The sequence below is a fragment of the Acanthaster planci genome, linkage group LG04 (assembly GCF_054643075.1).
Source record: "Acanthaster planci isolate LZ-2023a linkage group LG04, COTS_SCS, whole genome shotgun sequence".
Classification (NCBI taxonomy): Eukaryota; Metazoa; Echinodermata; class Asteroidea; order Valvatida; family Acanthasteridae; genus Acanthaster; species Acanthaster planci.
Window position 1 is genome coordinate 22,795,264 of NC_141780.1, and position 18,191 is coordinate 22,813,454.

General features: G+C 39.7%; 2 protein-coding genes across 3 annotated transcripts; one reads left to right on the forward strand and one right to left on the reverse strand.

Moving 5' to 3' along the window:
- Positions 1 to 333: 333 nt before the first annotated feature.
- Positions 334 to 7,340, forward strand: LOC110983246 (selenoprotein K-like). Of its 2 annotated transcripts, XM_087135391.1 has the most exons (6): positions 335 to 433; positions 2,810 to 2,894; positions 3,332 to 3,350; positions 3,676 to 3,737; positions 4,930 to 5,034; positions 5,437 to 7,340. In XM_087135391.1, exons 1-6 carry the CDS (start codon positions 412 to 414, stop codon positions 5,438 to 5,440), a joined length of 297 nt encoding a protein of 98 aa, XP_086991517.1. In that variant the 5' UTR covers positions 335 to 411; the 3' UTR covers positions 5,441 to 7,340. The 2 variants fall into 2 exon arrangements, with proteins under 2 accessions (XP_022098039.1, XP_086991517.1); XM_022242347.2 differs by lacking the exon at positions 5,437 to 7,340 and having other exon boundaries at positions 334 to 433; positions 4,930 to 5,038.
- A 1,155-nt stretch (positions 7,341 to 8,495) lies between these two features.
- Positions 8,496 to 18,177, reverse strand: actr8 (actin related protein 8). Its single transcript, XM_022242313.2, has 12 exons — positions 18,030 to 18,177; positions 16,052 to 16,225; positions 14,899 to 15,009; positions 14,402 to 14,506; positions 13,539 to 13,712; positions 12,861 to 12,971; positions 12,411 to 12,526; positions 12,153 to 12,306; positions 11,311 to 11,547; positions 10,416 to 10,653; positions 9,758 to 9,924; positions 8,496 to 9,373 (listed from the first exon to the last, which is right to left on the reverse strand). The coding sequence occupies exons 1-12, from the start codon at positions 18,036 to 18,038 to the stop codon at positions 9,230 to 9,232; spliced, it is 1,740 nt and encodes a 579-aa protein (XP_022098005.1). The 5' UTR covers positions 18,039 to 18,177; the 3' UTR covers positions 8,496 to 9,229.
- Between the last annotated feature and the right edge of the window lie 14 nt (positions 18,178 to 18,191).

The window sequence follows — 18,191 nt, forward strand, 5'->3', positions numbered from 1 at the left end:
ATCCGCAAAAATAAAGATGTATACCGTCATAATGATTAATTCAATTCAGTTCAATTCAAAATGGTTTATTTATAAAGTTTCTTCTTGGCCAAAGGCCAAATTACAAAAGTTTTTACATAGAATTAAAACACATTAAAACATTTTGTTAAAATTACAATAACTTATACGGAGTTGCCTGTCCACATAAAAATTATTAGTTCTTATACATTACGTTAATTACAACAAACAAAAGTTAAACAGCAAATTAAAACAAGAAATCTGAAATCACTGGCAAAAGTGCTTTGCATGAAGTCAACTTGTTTCATGCCGACAGGGACTCGGATATAATACCCTGTGGCCGGGTGTCAAGTCCGCAAAGTGTCCTTGAGGGCGCTGTAATTGCATGATGTAGCACTAACGTTAGATGTAAACATGGCGTACATATCGGAAGGTGGTAAGTTGTCTTCCGTCTTCCATCATCATGTCTATGGTTAATCTTGGACGTGGATGTTTGTTTGGCAGTGTCTTGATTGCCGTCTCGCGAATTTATGATGACATTCAGTGTTTTAAATTGGAATTGGCTCTTGCTATAAGCGAGAGAATATTTTCTTTCCTTGACGTGGAATTAGATAGGCCGAGGCTCTTTTTACATGTAGCCGGGTGTTACTTCCTCCTGTCCATGGTCCATGGTATACTCTTGTTAGTCTTACTAATTACCGTCAACACACGATAGTAACGCCAACTTCCCGAAAATTCAACTTTAATCCACAAAAGAGGCGTAGAAGTGTAATACTTGGGCTGAAAGTTACTTTACAGTAGTTCGAGATCACAAATCAATTTTCAAAATGGAGTTTTTTCACACACAAAAAAAATGATCTCCGGCACTAGCCAATCGGCACCATTTTGCCTCCTCATGGAGCTTGGACTGTACCATTTAGTTGTGGATATGCTGTAAATTGAAATACATTTTAAGAGAGTAACAATCAATATAGCAGAAACAGCATCAATAGTTATTGTCGAAATTCAAAAAGGGTCAGTTATAAAATCTTAAGAAAAGTAAAAATATAGATAGTAACTTTAAAGGAAAAGGTAGCGTTTCTTTACATATAATATCACCACCCCTCTAGCGTAATGGTATGGTTCCAGTTGCCCCAAGGGCAACATGGCTGCTGATATCTGAGCTGGTTCGAAGGAGGCGATTCAGCCAAATTAAAATGGCAATTTTCCTGAGTCTAACCTGTTGATGGTTAGTCAAAATATCCCTTCGGCAAATACTTTACTGTCAAGTACCGCTTCTTTTGATTTTTAACGTGTTTTGGAGGTGTTGATGCTGTGTTGACGGTCTGTTGTGTGTTGACGGTAATTAGTATGACCACTTTAGCCTAGCGAAGTTGGCACTTCAACACACGCGGAAGCCTTATGCCTGTTTTCCTTTCTCCATGTCATGCCATGTTTTAAGTTTGAGGCCAGTATCTGCCCTTAGCTGAAGTGCACCCTAACTGGTGAAAGAAAGCCCACTTGGACTTTTGTACTCTTCTTTTAAAACCTTTTGGCGCTCGGAGTTGCTACACTGGGGATCCAATTTTGTCTAATTACGTAATTAAAAAAATGTTTTCGGCCAAATGCAAAAACCTCCTGATTGTATGTAAATATTTCAGCCACATGCTGATAAGGGACTATTGACAAACCAAGTGCCTGGGCTAGCCTGGGCCTGTCTTATATCAATGGTCGGTCTCTCTGATACGTCTCTGAACTGTCTAGACAGCTGTCTGAGTAGTTTCATTGTGTTGGGGGGTGTCAAATTTTTGTTGACTGTGGTGGGACCCCTTCCCTTGTTCGCACTCAGACCTTTTTTTGTGCTTTTTTTGTGGAGGCACTCGGGAACACCCTCTGATCAATTTAAGTGCCAGTCGAAGGGAATGTGGATTTGGGAAGAGGGTTATAACAAAGAAATCTCAAATGTATCACCTCGGAGCAACGAGCATAAAAAATAGGCCCTGTGCAGGGGAAGGTTCCATAGGTTACAGCATCATAAATAAATTGCCTTTTGCCTGGGCTTTGTGTGGAGTTCCCTTGTAAACATGTCAGACCTGTAAACAGGGTCCCTGGGGTACAGGTTTCCCCAGGTACAAGTTGACTTGGGTACGAGCTGACCCAAGTGTGAATTGACCTGGGTATGAATTGTCCTGAGACTCCTGCTATTATGTGACCCAGATTCTGTTAGTATACTCCTCAAGCAATTTTGACGGAGGATTCAAGTCTTTATGTCAAGGATTTTATGCTCCCCCTAAAGTTACAATATCATACTCCTTTTTTTTCAACTGACACATTAAATTGCAGGATATTTCACCTGCTTTTTATGTTTTGTGGCTGTGGAGAATTTCAGAATTTGCCCTGGGCCCGAACTCTGGTTTATGAACATAAATTCAAATTAGCACTGTTGACATGGAACCAGATGAAGATTTGTTAGGGTGGAATGTTTTAAGTCCCCAAAATACTGTGCATGGTTAGTTTTTAGTACGTTAACCCTAGCACTCCTCAAACCTTCACCTGTTGGAGGATTGAGGACTGTTTGGGTTAATATAAAACATGTATATGTGTATCAGACCTAGATCAGTTCCTGACCAATTCATTATCCCCTGCCAAGTATTGATAGATCAATGGAGCCTATCTAATGGTTAGCAGGAAATGCTTTCAATCTTACGGTTTGGTACTAACATTTTTACAAGGGTTTTGGTGAATGGCAAAATAAAATCATGAAATTGAATTACATCTCATATTAATGAATCAACAAATTACATTGTAAGTTGCTTTTGTTCACCTCCAACAGGTCAGATACTGGAGTCAAGATCACCATGGAGACTGGCGTTCATTGGGGAAGTGTTTTGGGGCATCATTAACTTTGTCATATTGTTGTGAGTATAGCATTTATGTACAAGGTTTACCGGGATTCATATATGTACATGTTTGTTTACTGTAGCAATCATCAACATACACCATACCTTTACTTGTATTTATACCTTTAAATTTGCAATTTTTTCTTCTTTTAAATTAATTTTCCCCTCTGGAGTGCAGTATGTTTCACATATCTTTATTTTAGTCTTCATAAATACAAGTACTACAACCCATCCAAAATTAGTGTTAGTTAAATGTGTCAAATATTTTGGTCTCTTGTGTCTTGAAATTTGATTTTGTTTTTCTGACAAGGAGTGGTCAGTTTGGCTTTTTAAACTGGGGGTTCAAGATGTTTTTATTCTCACTATTGTTAGCTGTTACCATTGTGTACTCCTGAAGATACATGTAAATTGCTTGTTCCTTTTAAACTCCTTGTTTTCTGTTCTTTTCACGACAGCTTCCGAACAATGGTTACGGTAAGCTTATCTCTGCATTTTCAAGTTCATATTAATATTATAAATATTATACAACAGTTGTCATAAAATAGTTTTATCATGTACACTACATGAATGTGCCAAATCGGGGTTTCAGTGTTATCTTCCAAATCTAGAGAAATAGTTCAGCTGTGGTTTTGAAGTTCTTCCGTTTAGCTAGTACAATTATCACCAAGTAATATGTTGCATGATTAGTTTATAAATGAGTTTTAGCTCTTTCAAAATGTTTTGCAATACACCTCCTGAATTAGTCCAATTAAAGTTAATGTTTCCACAAAAATATTATTTCATAATCATGTTTCCACAGCCTGACTTAACTGGCAAGGGGCGTGGCTACACGTCAAGCTACCAAGCTGGAAATGGAGGCGGGTAGGTATCATTATGGATGACATCCAACCCGTTCAAATCTGTTGAACTTCCCTGATCCAACTTGCACTTTTATAGACAGGACATTAAACTTTGAAAAGTTGTTGGTGTATAATATCTGAACAAAGTGATCATGGACTATTATGCAGACTACAGATTTTCAGCTGTTTGAGGAAGAACAGGGTTTCTTAATTAAGCTTGGTTCAATCCTCAATCCTACAAAATCTTTTAAACCTCTTAGATCTGGAAGTGTACGGGCTTTGTGAAAGGGAAGAAAACTCTTACCTTGACTTTCAATCTGAGTTTTATATCTGGTGGACAAGTTGCTCAGTCTTGTCCTGCATACTTGGCACTTTAGTGTCATTCTGAATATCTGAGTTTTACATCTGGTGGAAAAGTTGCTCAGTCTTGTCCTGCATACTTGGCACTTTAGTGTCATTCTGAATATCTGAGTTTTACATCTGGTGGAAAAGTTGCTCAGTCTCGTCCTGCATACTTGGCACTTTAGTGTCATTCTGAATATCTGAGTTTTACATCTGGTGGAAAAGTTGCTCAGTCTTGTCCTGCATACTTGGCACTTTAGTGTCATTCTGAATATCTGAGTTTTACATCTGGTGGAAAAGTTGCTCAGTTTTGTCCTGCATACTTGGTAGTGTCATTCTCATTTAGTTTTAGTTTGACCACTTGGGTACAAGTGAACTGATATTTCTAAAAGGCAGTGTCATGTGAGAATATCCGTTCTGAGCAGCAACAAAAGAGGGCGTGTTTTGAAATGAAATTGAAAGTCCTTTGGTACTCATTCAAGTTTATGCGCGTTTGACACGTTTGCTGAATACGCACAACAAATTTATTCGCGTGCAAGCTGAACGCTAAAAGAACCCGGTTGGAAAACTCAGTACAATTTGTCTTTCTTTCACCGGTGAGGATGCATTTCAGTTGAGGGCAGATACCGCCATATATCACACCTGTGAATTGGCGTACTGCCAAGATGGTAAGACTAAGCTATAAATAGCCATGCACACAGTGATGTTCTTGAATGGCTTCCTTATGAGCAGTCACTGCTTAACTATCAAACTTAGTCATCACAACTGAAAAATCTTTTGCCTGTAGCAAAACATCCAGAGTTAAGTTTACTTCTCGAACTTGGATTTAGGTCTGTGATCTTTTATTCTCATTTCCTTATTATCCTCACCAGGAGAGGGCTTGGCCCACCACCAGGCCCAAGAAGAAGAATGGGTGGATTTAGGGGTGGGAGTGGAGCACCAAGGGCCCCACCCCCTGCCGGAGGTGGATGAGGAAGGTGAGGACTTTCCTTGGTTTGGACGAGAAAAGACAAACAAACAAAAGAGGTTACAGTTGGTAAACTTCCACAGCTGACGTTATCAGAAGATTGTAAAGAACTGATGTGGGATGAAACAGAGTTGCATCCTTCCATTTCTCATGCATTACCGAAATTCTTATTGAAGAGGGATCTTGATACATCAGGGCCTCAATGTACACACAAATGCTGAAGGAACTTGCTTTTTAGCTTCATACGTGGAAGCTTTTTAAAAAACTTGATTTCTTTTGGAAAGACAAAAGTTTAACATCTTCTACTGGACAGTTTGTGTTAACTGTATTCAAAATTTTTATGTTTTAAGAGTAGATGTTGAAATGGTTGACTTCTGTCATTGCATCCTATTGTCTACTGGTCACCTTGCAGGTAAATGCCCACTGTAATCCCTTACAGTGGGCAAGAGCTACATCGTCAACAGGAGAACTACTAGGAGAGACCTACGGTCTTCCGTCCTTTCTTTCCTCATCTTTTGTCAGACATCTCACGAGCCGCTCTCATCTTTGGATTCGTTTCTCACTCACCCATAAAAATTAAAGCAAAGACTGGAAAGTATTTTGCCGTGTCCCCAATGTTAAAACCTGTGTATATTTCTGTACATTTTTCTAAGAGAAAACATCAACTTAGTTCATATCCTTTTGTCCACTTTAAGAAAAAGACTGGCAACAATTACAGTCATTTATTTGTAGTTAAGTTTGAGCATGCATAGCACCCTCATGATACATCCTTTCCTTAATGTCTGATAATGTATATGCAGTGTTTTTCCTGTAATCTTAGACCAACTCCATTTCTTGGCTCTCGTGTTGACGATTTATCGCTCACAAACTAACAATTGCTGTTAGAGTGTGTGCTGTATTCCACACTCAATGATGACGCTTGTATGGACAAGCCACTGATGTGGACCCAAACAAGCTGATGATAAAGGCAGCAGAAAATAAAATTGTTTGAAATTATGCCTCTTGACCTTGGGGAAAAATGATTTCATTAGAAAAAGTCAATTATGTGTGCTGGTCGTACCAGTCTCGCTGCTCTGCTGAAAGTGGAAAATGATTTGCGGTGAGAATGCAGTCAGCTCCCCAGAGTACTACAAATACTAGTCCTAGCTCAAGTCCTAGCCCAAGTACTAGCACAAGTCCCAGCACAAGTCCTAGCCCAAGTACTAGCACAAGTACTAGTACAAGTACTTGTACTAGTTCTGTTGAAATTACCATTCTTCAGTCGCAATTTTAAATCATATGGTCATATTGTCATGGAAAGACCACAGTGGCATAATTTGTAAATAACAAGATCCGTGTCCAAGCTGGGCCCCCCAAAACAGAAGTACAAGCCATACTTCCTTGGCTTTTGATGTTCCCCTGAAAAGTGTGTGCACCCCCCCTTGAGAATTTTATCCATGTTATGTCACTGTATTAACCATTTGACTTTGAATGTGTAATTATGCACTAAAGAGGATTTGCACAGCCGCCATCTTGCAGGCCAGTGCTTTTTCCACAGGGTATGCATAAAGGAGGTTTCTCTGTGGAAAACAAACTGCCCTGCAAGATGGCTACCACGCAATGCCAATTGTTCATCTTTCTTCTGTTCCCTTGTGTTCAGTGTGATACTGACATTTTGAATTTATTACATTTAATAAAGGACTAATGTATTTGCCAAGGTCATGAGATGTAAGAACTGTCATAGAGTTGGATATTATCATGATTATATCTAACTCTATCAAGATCTCTACACATACATGCACAAGTATTTTCAAAAGACTTATCACAGATATTTGTTCGTGTTTGTCAACAAAATAGTACCTTGTAAATAGATGAATTTTTTGGTTTAACTTAATTATTTTGATTCATTTAATTGAGTTCTTTTCATGGACATGTTTACTTCTTGCTTGTATGGTTTCACTTTTCAGTAATTTTATTAAACTCCCCCTCTCCATTGGGCAATGGCAACCCCTGTTTTGGTGGAAATCAGTTCTGTGTTTCAACAGTCATTTATTTTTAATTGAATCCCACATGGGAAAAACTTTGTCAGGTGAAAGTAATTTTACTGAAACAATGGGCATCAATAGGGTCCTGGTAGATTATTATCAGCATGGTTTACGGTAGCAGGTTTTTTCTGCTGACTTTTGTAGCTAGGCCCAGGCCCCATATGTTGTTTCAGTCTTGGAATTCATTGAAGATCGATCTCATGTGTATGTTAATAAATGGAACTCTCTTATTTCTTGTTTGTTTCTTTTGGGATCTCAGATATGTATAAAATAAACCAGATTAATTCATTGACTTGAAATGTTTCTGTTTGTTATTGCAAATATTAAACTTATGTATATATTAAGTTAGAACTGGGGAAACACCTGGTGTGATATTTAGACATGTATATATCTTTTTAAAATGAGATTTGCCATTCTGTCTAGAGAGAGTTTCATAGCTACAGAGCTTCAAAAAGTTTAAATTATCGATTGTTCAAAGCTTGTAGGACCGTTTGGTATCTTTTAAATATTTTAAGTGTAAAATTTTAGATGAAACAGTGAATCAGTGGGCAACAGGTAATTAATGAACAGTCCATGCTGCTCATCTTGCCACATCATTCTGATGCTAGCCTTTTCAGAGTAAAGGTAAGTTTTTAGTGTTTGGAAGACTCAAGATCACATTATTGGCCCTGTTTAGTCTTCCATTTGGCTTCCTAAGGGTAAGTGAAGGTTCAAGTTATTTTACAATGGTCACACAGTGGAATTATTATTTTCTTGAAATCTTGATCTTGAAAATGTATAGTGGCTTTGCTTTGCCAGCAGCAATGTCAGAGTTCATGCTTGTACAGAGATTCTTGCTGATCATTCATGAGAATTCATTATGCCATTTCAATTATTCTGTATTTCCTTTATGCGTAAGTGCTGAACCCTTACTGTTTGCTAAGCTAAGTCTTGTTCATTAAGGCAAAAACCTTCATGCTGTATAATTATGTTGTAGTCTCAACTCTTAGTTGCGCCTGTACTAAAGTCACAAGGGTGTCTGAGATGGCACTGGCTAGGCAGTCTGAAGTGTGGAGGATATGATGATTGTCGTTGATTATTTTGCAGAGGGGAGGAAGATGAGGGTGAAAAGTGGTGACCAAGGGAAGCCAAGGGATGGTTTCTTCACGGGGGGTCTTCTCCTTGAGTGCAAGACTTCTAGGGATGGAGCGTAACTGAAATTCGTCATTCATGGTAGCCCCACATATGCCATAAATGAGACCCAGGTACTAGACAGACTCTATACCCAGGGCATGGAGGTAGTACAGCTCTTGGGCCCTATTTAAAGGGATATAAGTGATCAGATGATGGTGAACAGGTGCAATCAATGCAATTATGTCAAAGGAACCAATACCAATTACCAGCTGCAAGGGGTCTATTACAACACACAAGACCCAGATATTCATGAATATCACTAAGGCTGTACCTCTCAAGTGGCAAACATTTATTCAAAAATGCACTTTGCCGTTGTTCAAACCTGGCCAAAGTTCCAACATATAAAAACTATACAAAAATGCACAGTCCATGCACCCATTCATATTTTGCAGCAGACTGATCCAGTAAGCTCTGCCCTCTGTACATGTGGGCACATAGCACGTGTTCTCCAACGCCACACTACATGTTTCAGCAGCGCGCATCATAAGCATATGCATACATTTCAGACTTTTGTGCACGCATGTTAAACATAAATCCTGACTGTGATTGGTCCAAAATAATGGGCGGGGCTTAATGGATTATCTATTTATAACTAAGAGTGAATGGGTACTTTACAATAAATACCTAACAGGTACATATATGCAGAATCAAATAAACCACTTATGCTCCTTGCCAAGCACTTGTCATCTCTGGTTTTACTTCCACTGCATCTTCAGCTTTAATCCCTTGGATTGACATTCAACTCTGTGAAGGCTTCTCCAGGATATATGGACCAAATTCTAAAGTTTTTCTGAAGGACTTCATCACCTCCAAAGTGCCCCAAATCCTCACACAGGATAGGTAACAATGAAATTCCAAATATGAGTTGTCTTTTTTTGGAGGGGGGAATTTTCAAACTCATTTCTGGCTCCATCTTTAGCAGGACTTCCTTCTCCAAGTTTTGCAGGGTTCACAAACCCTGGATAAATGCTTGGTAAAGTTAGAAAATGAAATCTACGCATAATGCTGCTACCAGACGAAGGGTGAGCGTTCCCTCAACACCTTGAGTCCATGTGTCTTCCATTCTCTCTGTCTAATCCACAACTCTTGTGCAGTGTCCAGGCATGCTAAGACTGTGCCCCCCTTCCAACACGTCATCCGTGGGTCAAGATCCTACGAAAATTCAGGGAAAAAACCACATGGCATATATAAATCTGAGCTGGGCACAGATTTTATACAACTAGAAGACACTATATCTCCAAATTGTCTTTGAGAGAATAGACAAAGACTTTGGAGTACAACCAAAATTACTAACACACTGTTTTCCAAACTTGATAGTCATAAAGAATTCTCCGCAGCAAAACGTTCAAAAAGAGATTATTAATACTACAGCTCTGAAAGCTGCCAACATGTAGCTCATGAATGGTAGGATTACATCGCGCCTAAACATAAGTTGCTAAAGTACTTCAAAAAAAGTTGTTTAAAAAACTAAATAAAAATCTGGCGGAACAGACATCGTCAAACTGAAACTGTTTACTCACAAAATACTGTGATTACCTTGGATTTACAGATGACTTCCACTTTGTCCACTACCTTACGAAATGACGGTGGCATCTTAGTTTGTACACGATGCTGTAACATATCTGACGCCCCTTGGAAATGACTCAGCCCTCCTCCAACTACCAAGATACAGCTATACATCTTCTTTTTGGTTTCATCAGATGCTGCTCAAGATAGATGATGAATATTTGAATTGCCGTTATTGTTTTCTTGGTTACTAACGAGGTTGCATTATCTCTACCCTTGCATGACAATACCTTTTTTTCTAAATGCAAAAACCATGATTTTTGTAACAGTTTGTAGCTGGTGAATGAATAGACAAGATTATGATTCTCTTACAATAACCTTTGACCTCTGTTACAATTGTACACACTCAACTGTAAACCCAAAGTAGTTGTTGATGGATTGGCATGTTGATAAACTGTCGGGAAGGAAACAGGTGTGAATAGGGGCAAAAATAAATCTGCAGGAGGTGTGGAAAGTTTATGCCCCTCCCCCAAAGAGGAATATTAAAGGGGCTGTGTGTGCCAATATAAAAAGACAACACTTTGTTACTGTGTACCTCATATCTGTTTTCATTTATCTTTCATGTGGCTACACCTTCAAAACAGAAAATTAGCTCAGACGGATGCTTTGATATTCTACGTGAACTTACAGCAACAGTCAATACTGTGAAGTATAGCCTGGTCCACTCCTAGAGGCTTGTCTAATGACTGAGAGGTGGAGATTCGTCTGGAGATGGTTGGGGGAGGAGCTTCCTCTGCTTGAATCAGATCACTCTGTGATTGGCTGGTAGGTGAAGTGGACAATTGACTCCCTGATGATGTCATGATACCATCTGCATTCTGATTGGTGGAATCTGAGTTGGTGGCAGAGCCTGATTTCTTGGTTGACTGCGGGAGAATGTTTCGTAAAACAAGTTGTGAAAACTTCAAGCATGGCAGTACTAGCTACACTGTTTATAGATAGTCCGTGAGAAGCTGGAAACCACTTGTCTGCTTGGGGTCACATTGATACTTGTGTCTGAATTACAAGCAACATAACTGAAGACCTAACGTCAGCCTCCAAACTTACATTGGTTGATGTGTAGATTGTGAATTCTACTTTCCATTGCCTGACTAATCTCCCATACAAGCAGTTTGTGGTTAATGATAACTGCATCAGAGGTAGCCAATGATGACACGCAGGCCATATTCAATCCCTTTTTCTGCTGTGAGATTGAGGTCATCTTCAGACTTGGAGTACCTCATCAACTGAGAAACTACTCACCAACCACACAAAAGATCCTACATAAAGCTCGTACAATTATTAAACGAGGCAATAAACCATGATTTACTTCTGTGTACACAGAATTCCTTGTACACATGGTACACTTGATATCATGTTACAAAAAGAAATGACTCACTTTTGATAATCTTGGTGAAATGCAGTGACTGTGACTCATGAGTTCTGAGTGTGCAGTGTTCACTTACTCAGATTGCTGCATACATATTTCAATGAACAGCGCCCTCAATCAGTCAGGAATAGAGCAATTAAGCAGACATCTTTACCTGTTGCTGCTCTTTCTGTGTCTGAAGTAAGTACAGTTCATCATGAACATCTTCCGAGTCACCTTGATTCCTTTGCTGGGTGTAGGTCATCTTCTCTCCGATGATGCCAAATATTAACGGATAGAAGAGCCCCATGGGTGCCTGAAGGGTCTCGTCGCCCAGCTTGAGCTGATACATAAGGGTGGGCTGGTTGGGATAACGGACATGGAAGTCTAGTAACTGCACTCCATCCAAGTCCTGGTGGGAAGATCATACATGAAAGCTACGTAGCATTGATAGTGTCAGGCAGCTTTGAAAAACATGCAGTAAAATAAATTTCTTGGTAGAAATAATGTTGCCATCATGGGTGTTGCTAGGGAGGGGTGCACAGGGGGGGGCTTGTCTCCCTCCCTCTGCAGAAAAAAAGGAACAAGAACAAGGAAAAGTAACCCAACAAAATTTAATTTGGATTAAAATCATCAATTTGCTTGAAAACAAACGAACAAACCAACCAAAAAACAACCCAAAAAACATGAAATTGATCCAGAGAAAAAAGATTTTTGCTCCCAATGCCCATGGTGGCCAAACATTTGATATGGCCAATTTTGTCCAATCACAAGCGAGTTTCTGTCTTATAAGATCTGTGACTGGCTTTTGAGATAAACCAGTTTGAATCATCCTGCATCTGGTAATCTAGAAGTAAGCCATTTTCATTTAAGGTACATAAATAGTTTTAGTAATACTACATTGACAACACGCTTTGAAAGGTCCATCATAACGATAGACAAGGGCAAAAAACTCAATATTCTCAAGACAAATGCCTTCGGGAAGGACCCCCCCCAAGACTGAAGAGTCAAACCCACTTGATCCAGATGGCAGAATGTTTCTTTGAGTTCCAGAAGGAGAAGAGCATCCATTGTCTTGGCTGGTTGGCATTCTTGGTAAGGGAAGAAAGCTCTCTCTAACAGCCATGTGAAACAACGGGTGACATCACTCCCACCATATGTCATACACAACCTGGGTGAAAAGTGCAATGTATTAATAATAATATATTAATCCTCATCGTGTGTTACTGGCGGCCATTACTTGTCCAATATGTATATCTGAATGCTCCATGATACCTTGTGTTTCTATGGGACAAGCCATCTTCAACACAACAGACACTGGTCTTTTGGTCGCCAACATCCACAACACAAGCACTGCTAAGACCGCTTCCGTAGGTAGCTAACACTGACTCCTAAGAAGCAAAGACAGTGTTGGGGTCACAAGACTTCAACAAATCTTTACAAGAACAAACAAGTGTGTTTGCGTTTACCCCCAAATCATGCAGAGTCTCAATCTCGTTATTCAAAAATTTAATTACTCAAACCCCATTCCTTGTGTACATCATTCTGTTTTATTTTGTGTTTTAAGCTGGTCAGCGTAAAATCATACTTTCACTGCAAGAAATCCACTCATTTTTTGTTTGAACTTAAAGTCCTATAAGTACGAACCTCTTTCAAAAAAAGGCAATGAAAAGTTTTCATGTTGTTTGATTGTTACTGAAATCTGTTGTGTAATCAGCGGCCTACCTGATGGACAATAGCAGCCCCAAAGCCCATCCTAAGCAATAAAAGGTTCATGAGTTCTTTGACATGAGGACGATGATAGATATCTGGTATGATCAGGACAGCTCGATAATGCTGCAACCAGAAAAGAATACAAGAAAAACAAACACTCCGCATAAAACTTGAATTGTAAGCAGTCCTGTAATCAATATGCATCCCGGATTTACAACATATTCAAGTTACTAAACAAAATCTAACATGCATAAGAAACATCTTCAATTTCTTTGAAAGACAAGAGTACAATTACGAGATATTCAAAAGATTTCATTACACAGAACTGTATCTTGCCCACACCTTTTGCTTTTATTACAATGGAATTGCTTGTCTTTCCTGAGAAAATTTCTCTGCCTGATTCCTAAGCCAAGTTTCAAAGTTTGCCAACCAATGAGTATGTTCCCTGATGGTGACTTTTCTGCAGCGACTTATTTGAAGAAATGCCATTACTGGGATGGCAAGGCACTACTGCACGAATTTTTAAACTCTGGTTTTTGGTGAGCTACAACATCCTATTGGTGGAACAGGAACTTAGCATGATTGTACCACCTGCTTGTACCACCTGCTTATAAGCATGGTGCCATCACAGTAATTGCTTCTAAATCTCATCATTGGATTCACCTATAAAAGTCACTGTCATGTATTTACTTTCAGGTCTTTGAGGGGTATGTTCAGTTTCTGTTGTAAGGTCATGCCCCAGACGGTCTCCAAGTCTTGCAGCACGCTTGTCAGTGACCCTCCAACACCACAGTGAAGGTTGAGCCCGCCTCGTCTGATTGGCCAATGAATGTTGAAACCATCGTTAGGTTCCAGATATAAAGCCTAAAATTAAAAAAATTCACAAAAATGTTAAATCTACCATGTCATCAATTGACAAAAACTTTAAATGGTGCCTGGCATCAACTTGTCCAGTGAACGATCTCATAAAGGTATAAATTATTGGTTATGACTGTAATAAAGAGGTCAACTCATGAGGCCAGTGTTTCTTGAGGAGTAGGAAGGAGGGGTCTAGAAATCATCTGATGCTGGGGGCACTATGCAACGTCAACATTCTGACTCTATGCATGTACAGTATAGTGCTGTTCACTGCATCATGCTGACTTGACACAGGATTCTGCCAACGGGAAGAAAAGTTTTGTTGACAAAGCTGAAACAAGGAGGGTGGGAGTGTTGAGGGGAGGGTGACACTCCCATCCACCCCAGCTCCCGTATCTAATAACTGCTGAAGTGTGTCATCTATGAAACAGGAACCATTTCACAGGATAAAAGATGTCTTCCATTCCTCAAATGAACAACATTGAAATGCTAATGACTCAAGCTTTTCAGATCTACAGAAAAAAAGTAATTAGAAATGCTTACTTTTGGATCTTGTTAGATTTAGCATGGTTAAAATTTTAACAGACATACCAAAACACTATGCAAAAAAATTATATTTATTCTATAGAACATAACAAGATCTTGGTCACTTGGGATCAGCTACCATTTTTCTCGTCAATGTCTTCTGTACTAACCTCTTCACCAATGATGAACTCTGGTTTGCTAGATGTGTCACTCCACTGCATTCCTGAATTGTCATCTATTGGCTGTGATTTGACTGCACGGTTGAAACCAGTCACCTGACAATGAAAAATATACTCCAAAAAAACTTCCACGCTAAAGACAGATTACTTCACTTTATTCAGATGTCCCCAGTTCAAGTCAAAGTGGTATGCTCCACCCCAGCAAGTCCTTTAGTGGGGTGGGGATTAACATATCAGTCTAGAAATGGCTGATGCCTAAGGGTCTGTCTCATAACTGACCCTGCTTTAAAAATTGCTCTGCTGCTGTTGCTAACAATAGCATCTGCATAAATGCACAAATGAAACCTCCTTGTGATGCATGGAATAGACGTACATGTATGCCACTTCTTATGCAGCTTCTTAATTCTGTCATCAATGAGGGAGAGAGCCACAAAACTGCGTCCAAATCATCAACCAGGCTGGCCCTACCACCTTAATCACCGCCATACCTCTGCAGCAGGAACACTTTGTCTACGCTGACCCTGAGACGTCTTACGAGACCAGATGGCTTGCTCCACCATCTTGAGAGTATGTTCTTGCTGAGTCTCACTATTAGGATGCTGTAAGGATCAATCAATCAATATCAATCTACACATGTAGTTCTTAATGCGGTGTCATTTTCCAATAAACCTCTGCAATGATGACACCACACCCTGTGCTTTCCTATAGTGCTCAGTGGACCATGTGAGTGATGTTGTTAGTACACAGACCTGTTAAACCCTGCGTTAGACAGTGTAGAATCAGAACCATTTGAACATAAGTTCAGGGTGCAATACAGTGTACTAAAAAAATTGGATAAGGTGATCAACGGGGCGCGCCATGATATCCAACTCTACGGGAGTGTGCACATATATGACAGTCAGTTACAAGCTAAGACATGCTTCATTAAGCTAATTACATGTATGTGTATGAACACAGAAACTTGCTAAGCTTTTAAGACAATAGGTTAGCAGAAACAAGCAACAAGCCAAAAACTTCATGCATTGCTCACAACTGGTACCACTCATCTGGCTTTTTGGCTTAATTCATAAATTTCCTTAGTAAGCACTTTCGCTCAGTAGCTTTGTGAATAGGGCCATAATGTGAATACATGTATATTAATTTATATACTCTAACATGAGGAGACTGCGGTGGCAACATGCTCATTGTTGGTGCAAGTTCTTGACTGAAGCTGTGAGCGCATATTGGCAAGTCATGATACCCTACTGTCACTTGTCCCAGTGTCCCACTCAACAGAGTAAGACATTTGACAGTTTAACATCTACAATTCACAGCACCTGTTTACTACCAATTTCTACACTTTTTTACAGCATTTGTAGAATAGTTTTAGTTGAGTTTTATGAAGCAGACAGTAATATAGGAAAACTATACAACTGTATAACAAATATGGCCTAGTTCATGAGGACATTGTGAAGGTAGACTCAACTCTGTCAGAAGACTGTTTTAGGGATAAGTCTTAACTTGGTAGGATTTTCATGAGAAAGCACCAGTTAGACAATGACTTCCGTGCTTTTGTAACTTTGATGTTTAATGGATGAATAAAATAAACAGAACTGTAGTTATGTTCTCAACATAAATACAAACTGAATAATTTGAACTTACAAATATACCATCCCTGATGAGAACTGAGTCTTCATATTTCGGTAGGATGGACCGATCCTTCTGTCTTCTTGCAATGACTTGTGGGATAGTAACAGGTAGAGCGTCTGTTGCACGGCCAATCCGTAACCAGTAGGATCCTGGATGAATCACCACAACTGTGGCCCATTGTATTGGCTAATAATTACAAGCCAATGAGATCAAAAGCAGAAACATAAAACATACAGTAGTTTTGATACATTTATTTGCTTAAAAAATCTGTGAAAAAAAAACAGAAAAGAAGAAGTAACTTCCTTCTCCAAACGTCTCTATTTTTTACAAGTTTCCACCTCCACCTCATAATACATGTAGCACTGTCTCATTCCTCCAACATCCCTTGAAAGTCTGGATTGGTATACCTGACAAGAATGTAAAGTGATATGCATGTATACACGACAAACTGATGACATCATTTTTGCTGAAGGGCAAAACCCTTGAAAGCAGTTACTTTTCAATTGATGCAGTATCTAGTCATGCTAGTCAAAGTCACCAGGACTCTACAACTTGCTTTATACCTATTTAGCATTTTCACTTAACGATCAAGCGACTATAATGTGTTCCCTTTGGGAAGAGATCCATCATGTGGATGCCAGTAATTATTCCCTACAACAAGGCTACAGTGACCTATTAGTTACTTTTATTAACCATCAGAAAGCAAAAACATGTCCAGAAAACTGAAAAGCTCAATTTAGGGGGGAAAAAACACCAAGTCATTTACTAATAAAAACAATTGGAATTTTTCAGACCGGTCTGACCAATATTTGACTTCTCCAAAACGTTTGATACTGTCCCCCGTGAGCGTCTGAAAGCTAAGCTTCATATGTATGGAATACGTGGAAAGTTACTGAAGTGGATAGCCAACTTTCTTCAGATGCGTAAACAAAGAGTGGTGTTCAATGGATCTAGTTCTGATATGGATTCTGTGGACTCTGGTGTGCCTCAAGGCACAGTCCTCGGCCCTCTTTTACTTTTGCTTTACATCAACAACATCACAGACAATCTTCAGTCAGAAATTTGTCTTTTTGCTGACGATTGCATTTTCTATAGAAATATCCACAACCGGGCTGACTGCATCACACTTCAGGAAGAAATTGATAAACTCCATGAATGGGCCTCTACACGGCAAATGTAATTTAAGGTGGAAAGCTTGCAGTAGCACCATGCAAGGATACAATCTCTTTTGTGAGTCTGTATGGTTCTGAAAAGACCAGGTAAAACAGCCACTGGAAACAGTATTCAACTTGATTTGCCGCACAGCAAAACTGAAGCGCATAGGAATTCCTTTGTACCCAGAACTTGTAGAGATTGGAACAGGCTTCCTGATACAATAGTCTCAACAATGTCAATCAGCTCTTTTGGGGATCAGGTTCTTGTGTTTATCTGATCCAGGGACAGGAACTTAAAGTAACTTTGTGTCACGTCTTCTCCCGTGGCTATACGTGGATTCAGTGAATCTGTTGCTACGTACTGTATAAAGAAGTCTCCTTCATTTGTCATAGGGTGTGCGTACAGGGTGTCAAGCGGCGTCTGTACTATATGGAACTCTTTTTTAAGTTCCATTCATTCAATCATCATGATAATTCATCCCCCGTACCCCCAGAACTGTGGGGTCCGACTCCGCTCCCACGAACGTTCATGGGAGTACATGTATAGGGGGTTAGACCCCACAGTTCTGGGGGTGTCCCCCCCCGGCCCACCAGCGGGTTCGCTGTCATGGCTGTCGTCCGCTTAGCCCCACTAGTGTGGCACGCACTCTCACTCGGGAGTGAGAGTCCGTAGTAGTGGGGCTATCGTCCGCTCGGCTAATCATGCTCGTGAGTAGGCCTACATGTACAGTAGTTCTACCGTAGTTTCACACTACAACGGCAATACGGGGTATCATACAGTTACTTCAATTCATCATGACTGAATTATTTCTAGATGTAGCCAATCATTACTTTACCTCAACCATGATTCCAAGGAACCCAGACGAAATAATCCACACACCGACGCAAGACACATCTTAAATCGTGCATCTGTTTCCCTGAGTCCAAAACGATTGTGCCTGTAAGTTTGAAATATCTTCACTAGTCTGGTCCCAAATGAATCATTCATTTATTTCACT

What these genes read in the sequence shown, in the direction of transcription:
- actr8 (XM_022242313.2), bottom strand. An exon ending in AGTTCATCATTGGTGAAGAG is followed by an intron (nt 13,713 to 14,401) that starts GTTAGTACAGAA and finishes TTTTAATTTTAG; the next exon opens with GCTTTATATCTGGAACCTAA. An exon ending in CATTCTGCCATCTGGATCAA is followed by an intron (nt 11,548 to 12,152) that starts GTGGGTTTGACT and finishes TCTTCCCACCAG; the next exon opens with GACTTGGATGGAGTGCAGTT.